The following is an 18163-nucleotide window of genomic DNA, read 5'->3' as shown; positions in this document are numbered from 1 at the left end:
GATCCATAGTAAGCTATCAAAGGACAAGATAAAATTACTCTTTTTTTCCCCCCTTCCTTTGGCAGAGATGAGCGATTCCGTTTTCTACTCAGCCCCCAAGAATCAACAGTAGTTCTAGGAAGTGGCTTCAATTTTCAACTGAGGAGCCAGTCAAAGATTTGGCTTCACACAGAGCTGCGGACCTTACTTTATAGGATTTAATGTCTCTGCAAAACAAACCTGAGTTTATGTCTCCATAAATTTACCCAAGGCTTTATTAAGATTATTCAAAAAAATCCTTCCCCACTCTATCAGACTGAGTTTCTACCTTTAATTATCAAACTGGAAAGGGATTGTGGGAGAGTTATACTTACAGCTAAGAAGCCCTTAATCCGGTCCTTCAGGTTTATGCAAGATAGCAGATCTCTCTTTTTTTTTTTGCCCTCATTTATCCATTCGGTGTGTTAAGCTGGGGCAAAGATGGGTTGTTTTGTTCTGGATGTTAAAGCACGTAAGTCAGTCAGAAGGCTAGGTGCCTCAGAGACATGGTGCCCTTGTGATTTCTTTGGTATGCTTCACCTAGACCTCATCTGTCTCAAACACTATTTAAATGATCAGCAACAACAGTACAGAAAATACTTGAGTCTGAGCCCTTTTTTACTTGTGACAGGGGAGAGAGTGTTTTCACCAACCCAGGGCTTTTGAAAGCAGGAAGATTGACTTTCAGTAGACATGTGGCTTTGTTGCTCAGGAAGGAGTTGCTTGTTACACAGTCATCTATTGTTTCTCCTCCTTTCAGATGAACAGAGTGTTCTGCCCTGTAAAAAAGAAGAACTGCAGTGTGGTGACGGACTCTGTCTCTTAAACTGGCTGCGCTGTCACTATAAGAAGGACTGTGGCAGAGACTACATGTCCATCAAACTAACATGCTCAAGTGAGTTACCCTCCACTTTCCTAAATCATGACACAACGTCCTGTGAATGTGAATCCATATGCTCACTGAATCAGTGTTTGTAGCAATATATTATTCTGGTATAATAACATTTGATCTGGTTTTGCTGCTGTACGGATATGGATATTTAGAGATTTATTTATTCATATGTCGACATCATTTATACTGCATGCTGATTTCAAGTAGAGTGGTAGACAGGTATCAGCAGTAGAGGGAATGGAAGATTTGGTTGAGCTCAAAATGCATTAAGCTAATGTATTGTGAAGGCTGCTGCTCTGCAATGCCAGGTGGAGGGGGGGAAGCCTAAAAAAAGGCAGTCGCCGTTGCCGGAAACAATTAGACACTGGCAGCTCTGCAGAGCAGTGACTGCTGGCCAGGCAGTCTGCATTCAGAAACATTAACGTAATAAACAAACAAACTGCCAGATGATTAAAATAATACTTGAGCAGGGGAGAGGTAAGAATTACTGTCAAGACAGAGATAGCCAGTGTATTTAAAGGAGTCATAGGGTTAACTTTTGTAAACAGTGCAGAAAGTTTTAGCCGTTTGTTTTAGAACCAGATTTGTTGCAACTAAGTTGAAAGATGAGTTGGAGGATTTCTGATGAACAGAAGCGCGTTGTAATCTCGGCAACTGCTGTTTACTAGCAAATTTGGTGATGTAACCATCTCAGCTTTTTCTGTTCCTACTTTTTGCTGGTGATGTTTACTTGATAATTTCAAGCTAGAGTTTTAACTCCAAAACCTTCCCGTTAACATATCCATTTTGTAACTGGCAACATGTAAGAGGGCAAATTATTTTTAGGCCTCTGTTGTACATAGTACAAATAGGATGGATCACATACTGCTGTCACTAATTACTGGACAGAAATATTTGCAGACTTGGGGTTTTTAGTTAACACACCATTGTACACAGAATGTAGCCACAATTTTGCAAAAAGACCAGAAGTTACAACAGGGAAAGCAGATTGACAGCTACTGGCAATACACTTCAGATGAAAGTAAACAAAAAATGAGTTTTGGGAGTGAGGCTAGTACACTCCGTCCTCTAATGGGCTTTCAGATGCATGGAGGCAAGATAGAGCTAATCCAAAGTAAAACCTTCTGAAACATGCATAGTGTAGCAGCAGGCCCTTAACAGCAACTGTTTAGTCTACAGATCTGTGCTTGTCACAACCCACTACCTGGCTTTACAGTGGCGTTAAGCACTCATGCAACACAAGCACTCTGTAGAATTGATCACAGTCCATTAAGTAGAGCAGGATTCAGGTCAGATCCATGGAGCATGAAATGACGAGTTTATAATTGATTATGATTATGAGTTTATAATTGAGAATTCAGAAGGGCTACAGTTAACATGCATGGGAGGACACCCAAAAACTGAATTTAGGCAAGACCTCAGGTTCTTATACTCTTAATTCCTAATCTAATCAGCAGAGATTAGAACTAGACATGTGGTTTGGTTTTTTCCTCTGAGGAAACATACTGGGTGTGGTTGTGGAAGATTTAATAGGAACACATCAGTTTTCATGATCTTGCATCTTGCCTGGATTGCATGAAAACGTTTCAGCAACTTACATGGCACATAAGCATGCATTATTTTCTGCCCTTCTATAAAGGTGTGCATAAAGTAAGTAGTGAGTGGCAACAAACTGTTTTTAATATATGTAAATACGTATTTTTTCTAAATGCAAAGCTGCCAATTCAGTGCTAATAAGAAAAAAACTACAACAAAGATAGCTGACAAAACAGAGCCAAATAGTCACACGTTTGCTCTGAACACATTACAGTAGTTAAGAGCTCAAAAACACAAAGCCAACAGATCATTTGCAATGGTTACAGAAGCGCACACAAATCAGAAATCGCCTAGAGGAAAAATTCATTATTTTTCCATGGAAAGACTGATTTGCTGTTCACAGATGAACCTGAGAGCAGAGTGTCATCCAGCAAGGCACTAACATCTGTCACTTCATATATACTTCAGAGATACCGAAGTGTTTCAGACAAGATGAGCGCCAAATCACCTCCTATCATGTGCTGGTTTTGCTGAGTAACAGGAAGACCTGTTAGAAGATCAGCAGGAACAGAAAATCTACACAGAACGACTATGCAATTAGATCTGGTGTACCATTTCCTTCAGTCTCATACTGTCCAGAAAACACTGCTACCTAGTAATAAAGGACAAGGCAGTGAGAGAGCTAGGTGGAATTCAAAAGCTGACAGATTTCCATACGCAGTTAGCACTCGTATCAGGAAGTCATGTCTGAATGCATGGCTAAAGAGCACATGAAAAAAGTATTTGTGTATAAAAAAAAAAAAATCCCCTTGTGACTAATCTATTAAGGTAACATTGTATAATATGTATATGAGGGGGGTGTTTATATAAAAATATGTATCATCTTTATTCTTTTCCTTTCTATATTTGTGCAAGATAGAGGCACTCCACTTGAATTATTTCTTGTTCTTATTTCTACCTTTCTACTTTTGTGATACTAACATTTATCCCATAGGTTAGAAAATACTTTCGTTCATTCGGTCTGTTTCATCCTAATACATTTTAGAATTCCCTGGCAGGATCCAAGAACCTGTGATGCCCACTGAAGGCAATGGTCATTTAAAGTACTACACATTTGAGCCATAAAGCATGAATAAAAATATCAGGCTTTTACATATTAGTTATCACTATTATTTCTCATCTTATACTTGTTACGTTTACTTTACAGTTAGTGGCATCTCCATTCAGAAATTTAATGTTCTTTTTATTTTGGCTAAAGAAAACTTAATCTTCTTCATATGAAACCCATACATAATAAAAAAAACAGGTACCAAGAAGGAAGTGTAGTTCCCTTATTGCATGTTTTTCTGTTAAAGCACTAGTAATAGACATCTTTAAAGCTTGTCTCAATCATGTAACTTACCCATTACTTACTTTGTGTGTCCTTGGACAATTTGTAAAGCTGTTTAGGGAAGGTGATTAAAAGTGCAAATAGATCTATCACGAAAGAATGTTTTCTTATTTTGTTGTTTTCAAAGACATGGAGGTTGTAATTTTTTTTAATTGAAAATTATTTTTGTATATATAAAAATAGTAGAATTTACTTTCATATGATTATGCCAACAAACTAAAAACCTTTTTATTAAGTGGCATTAAGTCACTTAAACTTGTTTTTTAACAACAGGCAAGTATAGCATACTATAGAGCTACAGCTATCAAACTATCACTAGTAAAAAAATGTACGGCCATTATGTCCCCGCATATGTTGAGAGGCCAGATCTGCATTCCCCAACACTCACACACACAAATTCCCAGTGAAAATTTTTACCTTCTGCTAAATTTGTTTCTTCAAGGACAAAAGCTGACGTAATATTTTCTGAGTCAAAACGCTGGTTTTCAGCAGTGTCATTACTAGTGTGCAATAGAGCCTGTTACTACCTGTAGTTTTGATGAATTAACTGGAAAGGAGGACGAAAAAGACAGCTGTTGTCTGGGCTTTTTTTAACCCAAACAAAAGCTATAGTCATACAGTCTATATATAGTCATATATTGTTCTGCCATGCAATATGGTGTTCCTTGGCTAAAAATGCCTCAATGGATGCTAAGCAGATGTTTTGAAGTGAGTTTCCATTGGGGTGGAAGTTTATAATTATTGTCATAAATCATCATGTAAAACTAGTATATAGACAGGTTAAAATTTCCATTTTTATCATGTTACCAATGAATAATTTCAGCATTAAAAATGTAACAGAATAAAGCCGTATTCCAACTTTTGAGTTGTCTGTGAAAACAGCCCTTATCAAAGTTATTAGTTATAGAAATTAAAAATCATTATATGCTGGGATTTAAATCCCTTTCTGTTGCTTAAAGTAAGTTGTTGTTGGGGTAGCATTTTTATCATCAATGATTTTATGCTGTAGCCTGAAATAAGGCAGAGGGCAGTGAAAAGCTTAAGCAGCATTTAGTGTTAAATCTCACTAAGATTTGAGAGGATAGTCCACAGGGTACAGTTCTTCACCTGGCATTTGTATCCTGCAGCTGTAGATCAGCTCTTTTCTCCAGATCAAGCTCTGTCAGTTAAAGATCATGCCATGACAGTTGCTCGCCTCCATCCACTAACTAGAAGGAATCACCCTCATCAACCAGTGATGGAGTGCTTAAAATGATTGCTCCCTAGTTTGTGCTAAAGAGAACCACTGGCTAGGAAGGATAGCTTTCTATTTAAATAGAGGAGTTGAATCAGCTTCTTGGATATTGCCAGCACCTTATTAGGTAGTTTTCTGTGAACAAGAATTATGGGGAGAGTAACTCCTAGCAAAAGGAGGAAAACTGTCCTAGAGAAGATGGTCGTATCTTTGCAAGCGTCTGCTCTGGTTGAAGCGTAGCTTGTTGAAAGCTTGGCCCTGAGAAAGTAGACTTGAGATTACTTCCTGAGCCTAAAAATTCCTGAGTACGGGAGGTCCACATATTGTACTATATATAGAGGGAAGTGTCCATAAATGCTGTTTGGATCACAATCTCTGCTTCTAATGGATGGGCCGAACATACAAACGTATTGCACAGCAGTCAACAGGACAGCAAATGAACCATCTGAGTACTCACAAGACTGTTTTCCATGTAATTAGCAAAGCACTTCTGTGATAGGATCAATTAATTACATTGCCAAGCAGCTGCTGATACTGTCACACAGTGTGGAGAGGTCTGTTTCTTAAATCCATTATATGGAATGTTTATCAAAGTCCAAAAAGACTTTCAATGCTGATAACATGCTTTACTGTGTTATATTGGTTTACTCTTTATATTTTAATTTTGTTCCACTTCCTTCCCGCACTTCTGGCTTTCTAGAAACCCAAGATACCTTTTAGTAAAGCTGAAACAGCAGCAATAGTACTGTTTCGATACAACAACTAGTGATCACCCAGCACATATACCATAAAGAACACACAGATCTTTTGGAACCACATTGAAAAATCTGTACAATAATTTTACTTTCAAACATACATCAACATGCATCAAACTGGAAAATGTGAACCTTTTCAGGTGCTTCTGAAAAGCAGCACAGTTCACTCCCCAGTAAATACCTACAGTCAGGACTTAGTTGTTTCTGCTTACAGGCAAGTCTGTCATCAGCTTTTGAATCCACAGAATTTTTGGTGGACTAGCTATACACGGATTCTCAGGGAAGCTGATCACATGCAACTTCATTTGGCAAAGCTGGAATAAAACAGTCTCAGCTATCAATTAATATAATAGAACAGTCACTTGGAAGAACTGGGATAAAATATAGCCACCAAAGTAAAAGGAAGGGATGTCTTTCCTATTGCCCCAAGAAAATTATCCCATCAATCTGAAAACTGGTCAATCATTCCTGTCCACACTAGAGTTCTTAAAAACACATCACAGAAGCATGGTGGGTTTTTTGCTTTGGACTGGGCTAGGTCCTCTCTGACGATACTTAGGTTTAAACTAGCAGCTCTTGCTAGTTTAAATTGTGAGCAATTAGGCCTTTAAACAAACACATAACTTCAGATTATAGAACACAATAGCATGGAAGGTTGTGCTTTGTGCAGGTTTAAAAACAAAAGCTTTTTGATAGTATACCCATTGGAAGTTTATTTGTCCAACAGTTTTCTTTTTTTTGTCTGAGAAAGCCTTTTTTTCTTTAAGCAGATAAATAAATGGCCAAGTTCCTCAGTCTGTTATGTATGCTCACTATACATGTACATTCACTCCAGGGCATTTTGGATTTGTCAGTAGCTAAGGGGAGTGCGTGAGATCTGCTTCTTAAAACACTGGCACTACATCAATCACGGAAGCAGACTAATGATAGAGTGAAGGGGAAATGACTTTCAAATCACCTCCTGCCCAATGTGTCATTAATGCCTAACCTAATATTCTCGATTCACATACTTAGGCATTGGGAGGGAATAAAATGAGAACCTTTTGTTCTAGCATTTATAAAATCAGATAAAAGTGCATCTATAATGGGGGCTCCCTGTACCAGTAACCATTACCATGTGGTCTCAGTACTCATTTAGAATAAGAGATTGCTTTGTATCAGCTGTGCAGGTAAACAGGATCTCAGAAATAAGAAGGGCAAAGGAAAAAGAGATGCTAAGAAAGGAGTTCAGAAATAAATACCTAGGAATGGGGAAAAACAAAATGGACAGCTCTTTCTGAACTGTCCCATTGGCTTCAGTGGGGCAAATTCTTTGGTTCCTTTTAAAATGTATGTTTAAATCTAAAGCAGGCTTTTAGCCTTTAATACTACTTTCTCATGATTTCAGGAAAGTCTCTAGATAGATAATACAGCCTTAAAAAAAAAAAAAGCACATAGGTAATCTGAGACACTAAAAGATAGCTAAAATATTTGTATGTGTGTAAACTTACATGCTAAATGGTTGGCCGGAAGACTGGAAAAAGAGTAGGTGAAGGCAACCACATCGTAAGTGCACCCATTTTACAATCATGTAGCTCACTGAAATCTCTTGTGGCCCACTGCTGTAAGACAATAACGAGGACATCGTATTTTGAGGATATCTGCCACTATCGTGGGCAGTCCAGTCACACTGGAACTCTTGATATCATTACTTGTCCAGTTAGGAGCAAATGTCAGAGACGTTAAACGTTTCCTATTTGAGACAGTGAGAAAGATTCTAGAGGGCTTACACACAGAAGGTGGTTATAAAGGAAAGACAGGCTATAGTATTTTACACATCCTTTCAGACCTAGGCATGGCCAGGAAAAGCTTTGCAGCTATCCATAGTAACGTGAATTTTCAGGGAAGGGAAGGGAATCAGGAAAATCTTGGGTCCTCAAAACCAACATCCACAGTATCTACTGAGAGTAAGAGCAGACTTTCCAGTGAGGCTATATTGCCGGAGAGATTTCCATCATACATTTAGCATATTGCTACAAGACAGAAAACGGCCATGCTATTGCTGCAAACCATAGTCTAGTTCTGCCAGGAAAAGCCTCAACAAGTGGCGAATCAAACAAGAAGAATGCAGGGTAAGTTCTTCTGAGAGGAAACAACCTTTGTTCTTTCTGTAGCACTTCACACATCCAGTTTCCTAACCATGTCTTCTAGGCATTATGGTAGTACTAGTAAAGGATAGCAGTACCAGTCAGTGTGTTGAGCCATAGCTCTGATACTCCTAAAAGGCTGTCTATGGCATCACAGTAATCAACAACAGCTTGATAAACTCTGTGTGCGCATTCACAGAAGTGATTCTTACACAACTAACAGTATATGCTTACCAACAGGTTATGTGTGCATACACATATATAAACACAGCTCTGTAAAAGAGGCGCCTTAATGTAGAACAAAAAAGTAAAATGGGAATTAATTTCATATTGCAGGATTGTAAGTCCCCACAATTCAGTTAATTTTTACCCTCCGTAGTTATCTTGGCTTTCAGAGACAAAATAGTTACTTCCATAGCTTACTCTGAGAGCTTAATTTTAGCATTTAAGCAGCAAAACACTGACATAAAAGTATTTCATTTAATGTGCAGCTACCATGAAATTCAGCCCAATGGGAAAGAACATGAACTATTTAAAATGTATTTCAAGTATGAATATATTGGCCTATTCCTTCCTGTATCAGTCAACCAGAATCACCACATGAAAAAATGCATTCTTGTATCTTTCTTCCTCTCTCTTTCCGCCCCTTTCTCTTTCTTGTGCTCTTTTCTTAAGCTGACTGACGGTGATTTTTCACTGTTAAATCCTCTTGAATTAGAAGTAGAACTGCTGCTAAGTCTTAACAAAAGCATTGTGCTGCATGTACTCAAGGGAAGCTGCCCTGAGAAGCAATGCATGGATTTGTTCCAGTTGAGAAAACAAGCTAATATTTCCCTTGCCGTAAGAGGAAATCAGATGTATAATCTTTGCTCAAGGGTTAACCATACGTTTCTCAGAAAATCCACTCAGCAACACAGTGTTGACCTGTAGCACTTACGATGTGGTTGCCTTCACCTACTCTTTTTCCAGTCTTCCGGCCAACCATTTAGCATGTAAGTTTACACACATACAAATATTTTAGCTATCTTTTAGTGTCTCAGATTACCTATGTGCTTTTTTTTTTTTTTTAAGGCTGTATTATCTATCTAGAGACTTTCCTGAAATCATGAGAAAGTAGTATTAAAGGCTAAAAGCCTGCTTTAGATTTAAACATACATTTTAAAAGGAACCAAAGAATTTGCCCCACTGAAGCCAAAGATAGCCATAACCTTTGCAATCATTGCTCCCACTTCCAAGGGTTACGTGACTGGAGTCTTTTCTAACAAATAAATTGTCTTTTATGTAACTTGATACTTCTCTTTTTATTACTAACGTAATTAAACCCTGCTCAAAACCTTAAAATAACTCTGCCGTGAAGACTTTACTTAAGGCTCATATTAACAGGAGCCAGGTTTATGTTTGTTCTGAAGGCTGCATCTACACAGATAATCCTACAGATTGCCTTTCTACCAAATACCACAGGCCATTTGGATGAATAATCTCCATCACTCTCTGTGCAGCTTTACATAAAGTCATGTAGGTAATCCTGCCTATGGGAAGTTCTCTCTAGATAATCCTGCCTAGAGTCAACAAGGATGGTTAACATAATCTTGTCATGAGACTGTTGAGGAAAGTATATTTGAATACTATCCAAACTGATTTTGGACAGTTCTTGTCAGAAAAGCAGATTCCAAGGGAGGCACGGTACTGTATGTAAACAACTATTACATGAATGTAACAGAGCTTGAGATAATTGAGTGACAACAGTCATTTTAAATACCAAATTTTAACCTAATGGATGCATTCTTTTGTTTCCATTTATTCCAAGGTCATTAGACATCCTTTCAAAGTTATTCCAACTGAAGAAAAGGGATTTATCATATCACAATCTCCATGCAAATTTGTATCCAGGCTTCCCATAGTTCTTGCAAACAGTTTCAGGGAAGGTATATGGACCCTAGGTGATCAGTGCAGACGCACAGGTACTCAGGTGGGTGATTTCATAGAGATTCAACCTACCCTGTAGGTGCATCCAGTCTCTTCTTATTGCCCAAATGGAAGAGCTAGAAAGCATTGATTCCTAAAACAAACTCCAAAGTGAAGTTCCAAAATGGGTGAACACTTGCTCTTAATCTGCGTCATACTGTTATGCACCACTGAAATAGATAGGAAAACCTCGTTTTAGCGAGCACTGAAGGAAACACAAATGGAAGGCATGTTGGAGGCACTGTCTTACAGGAAAGAACTCTGAACTGAAGAGACCCGGTCTGTCTGTGTCTGCCAATTTCTTCTTGAGAAGTCATTTCATCTTCCTTTAACTTCACTTCTTCACCTAGCAAATGTACATAACTGTACTTGTCAGCTTTGAATATTGCTCTATTTTAGGCACTCTAGCACTCATAAAACAACAGAACGATACTCCCTATATTCAGGAATATTTTTATAATACAACCTTCTCTATTGAGAAAAAGACTTCAGCATCCCCAAAAAAGATAAAGGGAGGGGGAAAAAGAAAAGAAACCCACCCTGTCTGTATCTAATTTGGGGACTTCTTAGTAAATCAGTTCTTAAAATGTACTGACTAATTCAGGCTTCTTAAGACATCAAATTGTTTGTTGTAATGATAGTTTAAATGATCTTTATCATGTAATTAAGTTCTGCTGCTCCTTGTTACTCTTATTTCTTCTTTGCTTGCTTAGTCACAAGAAGATGCTTTGTCCTCCAGTTAGATTTCAGTTCTTTGGAGCATTCATGAAATTTATTTCTGTTTTATTAGGAGAATTTAGATTGCTGTGGAAATTAGTAGCTACTCTTTCCCTGCTACAACAATATGTAGCCTATTGCATACAAAAATGCTGTTGCTGGACTTTTTTATAAATTTAATGTACTATCTTAGTCTGGGTTATCAAAACTAATGACAACAATATCCTCCTCTCTTACAACTTTTATTTATCCTACCTAAGGATTAATTTGAAAGACTGCTTCTTCCAGTGCTGTTATGTTTATTCAGCATATTTTTTTCTTTTATTTGCTGATACTAAGTTTTTTTTAATGAATATTGTATTGCCTGCTGAGGGTCAGTATTTGTTAATCTTGCGTGATATATAAATCCTACTCACACATTACCAACTTTCATAAGCAGAAATGAACAATGGACATAATTGAAATAGCCCTCAAATAACTGTTAATTAGAACAGAACTTTTATCTGTATCATGGATCTTTAATTTGACAACTTATCTTTTCATAAGCACATAGCTAAAAAGAATAGAGGGTTTAGAAAATAACAACTAAGCATAGAACTCTAGCATACAGTAAACGTAAAAGGCAAGCCTGCATGGCTCTGGCACCCTTTGTCTCCTGGCTAAAGACATTAGCGATGACTAATGGAAATCAGCAGCCTTAAGAAAGGTACTATCAAGCAAAGATACCAATGCCAAGTCTGCCTGAAATGGGACAGTCATTCTGACAGTGACCCCCCTTGCCCCATGAACCTGGAAAATGCTCAAATCTGCTAAATACAGCTGTTTTCAAGGTAGAGTTAATAATACTAAATTATCTGATTGGATATAAAGAATGACTAGTTCAGTTTCATAGTTGGAAACAAACAGTATTATTGTTATATTTTGAAATATATTTCTTTGTATGGTTGCATTTTTCTGTCAAGGCAGTCTGCCGAAGGCTGCTTCGTAAACCCACAAACACAGACAAAAAGACTAATCTAGTTGAAGAGTTATCCTGATGTGCCTTTTCCTTCATCTGTGATATGAAGTCTCTGAATTTCAGAAAAAGCTATTTTAAAACATTTCAGTAATTTTTAACACTTCTGTACAAACTTTCAAAACAACAAGACAAGAAAAAGAGCCTATCAGCTAGGCAAATACTGTTTCCACAATGTAAATATGTAAAACAGTGATGGTTTTTGAACATGCATCTTGGTGCTCCCTGAATTGGAAAATTTTGTATGCATAAAATCAAGAATGCATTTACAGTGCGGGAAGTATGCACATAAGCGCTTTCCTGAATTGACGCCTAACTTTGTCCACAGTCTCTTTATAAACAAATGGCAGAATCCAGCTTTTTGGCACATTAGCTTTATGAAACATGAGTTAGTGGGAAACGTTATGTGTAGTAGAATTGAGAATAAGGTGAAAAATACAGAGCAAATAGAAAACAGTCAGCAGGGCCAGGGGGCATAAAGCCTCCTTGAAATCCTAAATTCAAATGTCCCTTAAGTCATGACTGAAATAATTTAGTTGGTTTCATCTGAGTGGCTAACAGAAGAGGCTTGTTCATATCATTACGTTGCAAGAGAAGTGTTTATAGCTGCCAGGCCTTGTTCCAGAGGGAAAAGTGGCAAATAAATGCATATTATATATGAATACATAAGCGGGATAGAAAAAAAAAAACACTGTAATTGTAGTCAACAAAATATTCTCCTGATCTATCTCACTAAGCATCATTGGAGACTCTCATAAACAACAGTAATTCACAGAACTAGTAAATGATGTTTATAAATGAGTGAAACCCTGATGACATCCTCCTCTGAGGACAGAAGCAGAAGTAATCCCCTCAGTCCTTCTGCGTGGGAGAGCCAAAGAACTGCACAAACCAGTGATATGTGAAAGGAAGACTGAAGAGTTCAGGGTCTAACTTAGATGATGTTTCTAGCCTAAAGTGCTACTAAGTCCTTCACCATCTTTGTAACGCTGCACTTGCCATAACAGTTACATGGGAAAAAGGATTCTTTGCTGGGAATTAAGCATCCTTTTATAACAACTTCCAGTGGAATTTCAGGGATAGCCTTTGTTTTCCATGGATTCAGTTGTCTGGCCCCAGGAGCGCTGGATTAATTTGAAGTTGAATTATGTGTCTGTTTGGGAGTTAGATTTGCTTGGTGTTCGTAGGTGAGCCCCGCTACCGCAGCACGGCTCTCCTGGGTTGTGTCAACATACTTGTTTGTGCATCTGCTCTAGAAACAAGGCCTGGGGACCAATCCTGTGTCTGCTCTAGGAGCAAGGTCAGGGTGGCAATTCTGCTTCCAGAATAAAATTGTTGTGGGGAAGGTTTTTATTCACACAGTGATCATAAAAAGTTGTGGTGGCTTTACTCAGGGAACGGTGCTCTACCAGATGAGGGACCGGAATAGCTAAGGCTGGCATTGCTTTCTGTGTGCCTCTGCTAGTGAAGCCACAAGTCTGCTACTAAGAACAAAAACAGCCATTCTGGGGATTCTCCCAGGAAAGAGAAATGTCAGAACTGACATAATGTTTGCAGTAATAAGCTGTGTTGGCAAAATTCTTGTAGATGTCACCAAAATGTAAATTAACTCCACTGACTCAGGGAAGCAATCTCCAGAAGAGACACAGAACTTATTTGCATTTAGCAGGGGATTACAAATACCATTGTTCTCTCTCCTCCTCTCAGACAGAAACTGTTGGCTCAGTGTCAGCAGTGCAGAGATGCATGTCTCTTTCTTGAAACTAGTTTAATACCCAGAGAATAAAGTGTGTATCCCTCTGCTTGTCAGCTAGCTCTTTTTCACACATACTTTGCTCCAGGAATCCTGATTCTCCATACTAGAAATATAGTATATGATATAGTACAGCAGAAACACATAGAAGTACGTAATTGGTACAGAAACAAAGAGGTCAGTCAATGAAAAGACAAGACATCACTTCAGTAGGATACAGTGAGGTCAGTCCACAAGCTTTTGTTGGGCTCCAAATGTTTTTTTGCCCCATGACGAAATGCTACTATGCTGGAGACAGCAGTCAGCAGGGGCTTCACAAAGTACTACAGAAACCCCATTCTGGAAATACTCCATGAAACAAGAGTTAACAAGAAGGACAGAAAATTTCCCTGATGATAAAAATGCATGAACGAGACAGATAAAATACATCTTCATTTTTGTTGTCTAGAGAAAGAAAATATCATCAGGATAAAAATAAAATACACAAAGATAGTACAGGAATGTTACTTGCATTTACCACTTTTTAAAGAATCAAAAGCAAAATGTGAAAAAAATCTAACAGATATAAATGCCATACTTTCACCTTAAAGAATAAATAGCACAGTAATCCCCACTGCAGAAGATATGAAGGCATCAAGGAAAAAAAAACAAACCAACTGTGTTTCCATAGCAAGTCTCTTCCTATTTTCTATCTTCACATAACCCATGCAATATTCATTAGAATCGCTCATCTTAAAGAAACAGTGTGCTGATAATTCATCCCTCTTCCACAGGTCATGGAAAGCACAGAAAAAATGTGCAGAATTAGAACGTGACTTAACACAGAACATAAGACAGATCATGTGCCGCAGAAAGTGTCAGTTTGGTTTAATTTAAATCACAAGTCAATTCAAGGAAGAGCAGAGTTAAGGTATTGCCCTTTTGGTTGTTGACTTATGAAACACATTCAGTTAAAGCACCACTCTACTCAAGTGCATTGGTGTGTCAATGCCCAGCCTGAGTGCAGCCAGCTGTTCTCAGAAGACAGCAATGCAATTTGAACACTGCTGGCCCTTTCCAGTAGGCCCACAATAAAGTGTTCTTCTGACACAGTTGGATCATACTTGTACTAATGGAGGTCAGCATGGGATTCCATGACTGAACAAGCCAAAACCGGGGGTCACAGTCTCCATGTGCTGAAATTGCACACATTTATTGTTTGGTGCTTGAGCAATTGACTTGCCTCACAAGAGATGCTAACATTCTAACAATTTGGTATTGGTAACATGCCACTCTAGCACTAATACCACGCCTTCCCTTTGAAAAGGGAGCCAGCATTTAGACTTCAGATGCCAAGTTCCTGATACATCATCTTTTCTACCAGGACAGAAAAAACTATGTTTGCAATATCAGCAGATTTCCAGTCATGTAGCTGTCCGTTGCACTGCAAAGTCCAGCAAGCACCACATCCTCTCCCCTGTGTAGGGCACTAGTTTATCCTAACAGGGAGCTAACGCAATGCAAAATAAGTCCACAGATTTCCTTCTGTAACCCACCAAAAGCCATGTGACCTGTTATATAGGGATCCACCGTGCCCTGCCACATGTTACTTAGAAAAATGGGCACCTGCAGCATCAGAGTCATGTGGGGATAGTTCTGCTCTCGGTCCACTCCCTTTAGCAGTTGTTTCATCCAAGTCAGAAGGGCAGGGACGGGTGAGAAGCCTGCGGCCTCTGTCTCCTACACAGTTATAAAGGACACGCAAACTGGCATTCACCAAATGGAAATATACCATTCCTTAAAGTCAGTATCTCTCCTACCACTTTATGGAAACATGAAAACCTTGCTCCAGTCTGCTAAGCTGTAGTGAAAAAAGCCTAATTTTATCAGTAGAAATTGCCAACAAGAGTGAGAAGAGCTTTTTATTAAAGGATGAGTGAAAGCTAAGATTAAGGCTGACATTAGGCAAACTGATTTCATATTAATCTTGATTTGGGATCACAGCACAGCACCTAGTTGTGATAATATATGTACATACACATTTGTAGGAGACAGACACATGGGTTTGATGTATTCATATTAAATTATCTTGAGTGAGAATTCAAAGGACAGTGTTTATAGAGTAAATAAGACTAGTGAAATATTCCATTAATTCAAAGACATCCATCACAAATGTCACCACATCCCTACCACAGAAAGAGGTTCCATACAAATGTTCCATGCGGCCCATGGCTGTGACCTGTTCCTCTCTCCCCAGGCCTCTGAGCCCCAGATTGCACACTGCAGCCAGGACTGCTTTTTGTGATAAGGCAACTAATCCTTTTAACCCCATCTTTGACCTAACTGAACAGGCTAGTGACTGAACTTGCTGCATCTTTTTACTGTCCACCCTAAACAAGCTGTTCTGTGCAAGGAGCAGGGACAAGGTGCTGGAGCAGGAGGAAGAGGTGTTACTGTTTTTGTTGGCTCTTCAGTGTTAACTACTAGGAAAATAAGTTGAATGTATTTTTATTTGGACAAAGCTTAATGGAACAACTGTACAAATGGTCTCTGAAGATTTCTCTGCTTAAAATTGCTTTTAGAGTTTACAAAAAAAAAAGATTACTAAGATCAGAAACAATTTGCCAAAATTCCAGTGGATAAAAATAAAAACTTCATGGAAAAAAATACGGTAACAAAAAGTATATTTCAAATCTAATTCAATAAGCTTGCAAATAATTGTTATAGTTATGTTCTTAACTTACAGGTGCTTGCATGGATGAATAATTAATCCAATCTCATACCATGATCATTATGCACGTACATTAAACCTGCACATGTAAAACTAGTATGAGTGCAGTTTTGAAGAAGACAGCATTCCCCCAGCACACGTTACTGACATCCTGCTCGTTTGGAATCCTACCTCAGTGAAGTGTCTGCTTCTTCGTGATTTCATGTTTGGGAATAACCGAGAGATAAGCAGATAACTGAGCCAGGGCACAAGATAATATGAATGGACACTGTATTGATTCCTCTTATAATGATTCAGGAACTGGTGGTGATGAATACTTGTTTGGATAGAGGCGTAGTAATGCAAAAGAAATTACAGGGTACTAATGCTTCATCAATGATATCTACCTCATAGTCAGTGAGAGAGTAAAAAAAAAAAAAAAAAAGAAATCTTGTGCTAAATTAAGCACAGGAAATGGAACTGTAATTCATACAGTCAGTAATCAGCTTGAGAAATATTGTAAATTAATGCATTATACATTGTTCAGTACTTCCTATCTCAGTCACAGTGATTTTCTAAGGTTGATAATGTATTTGTTTCTCTTTGCAGAGTTTTTTAGGTAATCAAACACTGATAAAGGGCAACATGAGGAACAAACATACGCGTTATTAGGCTATCTCTAATCTTTCTTCACAGGCAGGGTTTATCTCCAAGTAACATAGGAGATGAACAGGAGCAGTGACTTTCCTTTTAGAACCAAAAAGCTCTCTGAACAGTCTTAGCACTTCCTGAATCAACAAGGTTGCCCACACCTTCACAAGCATTCAGTGCTTGCAAGCTCAGGTATATTGTTAGCAATGAGGCCATCTGTTTTTATCATCAACCCTGTCTTCCTTGGCCCAACCCTAAAGTCTGTTATTTTAGGAAACTATGCAGTAGCTGCTAGTTCGAAAAATCTGTGATCTCATCCCCAGAAGGACTTAACAAGATAGTATTAACAAGTGACATAGTAAATATGAATACATCAATTATTTTAATAATCCAGACAGCATATTTCTTGTATCATATGCTGTCAGCACAAGGGAGATCAGAGGATCTAAAGTGAAAGTCGCTGTACTACATGGTATTTAGTACAGCTTTCAGAACAAATTGTAGTAGGACAACATGCACAGGCAGGCTGAACATTATAAAGCTGTAGGTGTATCTCCATCATAAAGCATAGTGGTTAGTTGACATTTCTAGCACATTTCTCAAATCAATACCAATGCAGAAGCTATCTAGAAGAAGGCAGGAGTTCAAACAGGATTTTATTTTTGCATAGCATTCATAGCTTCCTTGGTAAAGAATTACAATTTGTCCCTTTATGTCCAGTAGCTGAAAAAAAAAAACAAACAAAAACCCCCTCAAACCAAAAACACACACAAAAAAACCAACCCACACAAACCACCAAACCAAAAAACCACACCTACCTTCAAACTGCATTCCCTTACCAATTTACAATGGAAGGCAGGACCTCTCCCCTCTCCAAGTCGTGAACAACATATCACTGTAGTACAGTTTCAAGCCACCCCCACCACTCTTGATTAAGACCCCTCAGAAGATACCTTATGATTGCACAAGACAAGAATGAGGACTTAAAGGAACTATTTGATTCATGCAGAGATTTCAAACCTTTCCCATTTAATGTTTTTCCTCAAGTTTCAGGACAGTGGGCACTTCAGATTAAAAAAAAAAAAAAATCAAAACAATCAAAAAAGTATCCACTTTCCATTGCCATTCTAACTGGGCATTTTGCCAGTACAATTACGTTTAGGATTTGCTGTGAAGTCCATGATTTTTTAAATTCTGAGAAATAGCTATTCACCTGCTACTCCAAGGTTCCATAATGTTGCAAAATTGCTTTGAGGCAATAGGGTAATTCTGAGTTTACATCTTCTCTCTACGGCAGATCAAAAACTTACTGTTGGCTTTTTAATATGAGGCTCATCTCTACTTTTTACATATTTCACTTTCCAGTTATGATAACTGTCAGGAGTTCATGCTTACATTAAACCAAAAGAGCTTTAAAGAGAA

The 18163-nt window shown here is 38.2% G+C and overlaps 1 protein-coding gene across 1 annotated transcript in view; it reads left to right on the top strand.

The window, feature by feature from the left end:
* The first annotated feature begins 843 nt into the window (after positions 1 to 843).
* Positions 844 to 18163, top strand: part of BEAN1 (brain expressed associated with NEDD4 1) — a 47209-nt gene continuing 29889 nt past the window's right edge. Inside the window, exon 1 of the mRNA XM_009948284.2 lies at positions 844 to 913. Within this exon, the coding sequence (XP_009946586.2) occupies positions 889 to 913 (25 nt within the window). The 5' untranslated portion in view covers positions 844 to 888. The remainder of the gene's footprint in view (positions 914 to 18163) is intronic.

The sequence above is a fragment of the Leptosomus discolor genome, chromosome 8 (genome assembly GCF_034619465.1).
Source record: "Leptosomus discolor isolate bLepDis1 chromosome 8, bLepDis1.hap2, whole genome shotgun sequence".
Taxonomy (NCBI): domain Eukaryota; kingdom Metazoa; phylum Chordata; class Aves; order Leptosomiformes; family Leptosomidae; genus Leptosomus; species Leptosomus discolor.
The sequence above is the reverse complement of the archived record's forward strand: the minus strand, read 5'-3'. Positions and strand labels throughout refer to the sequence as shown.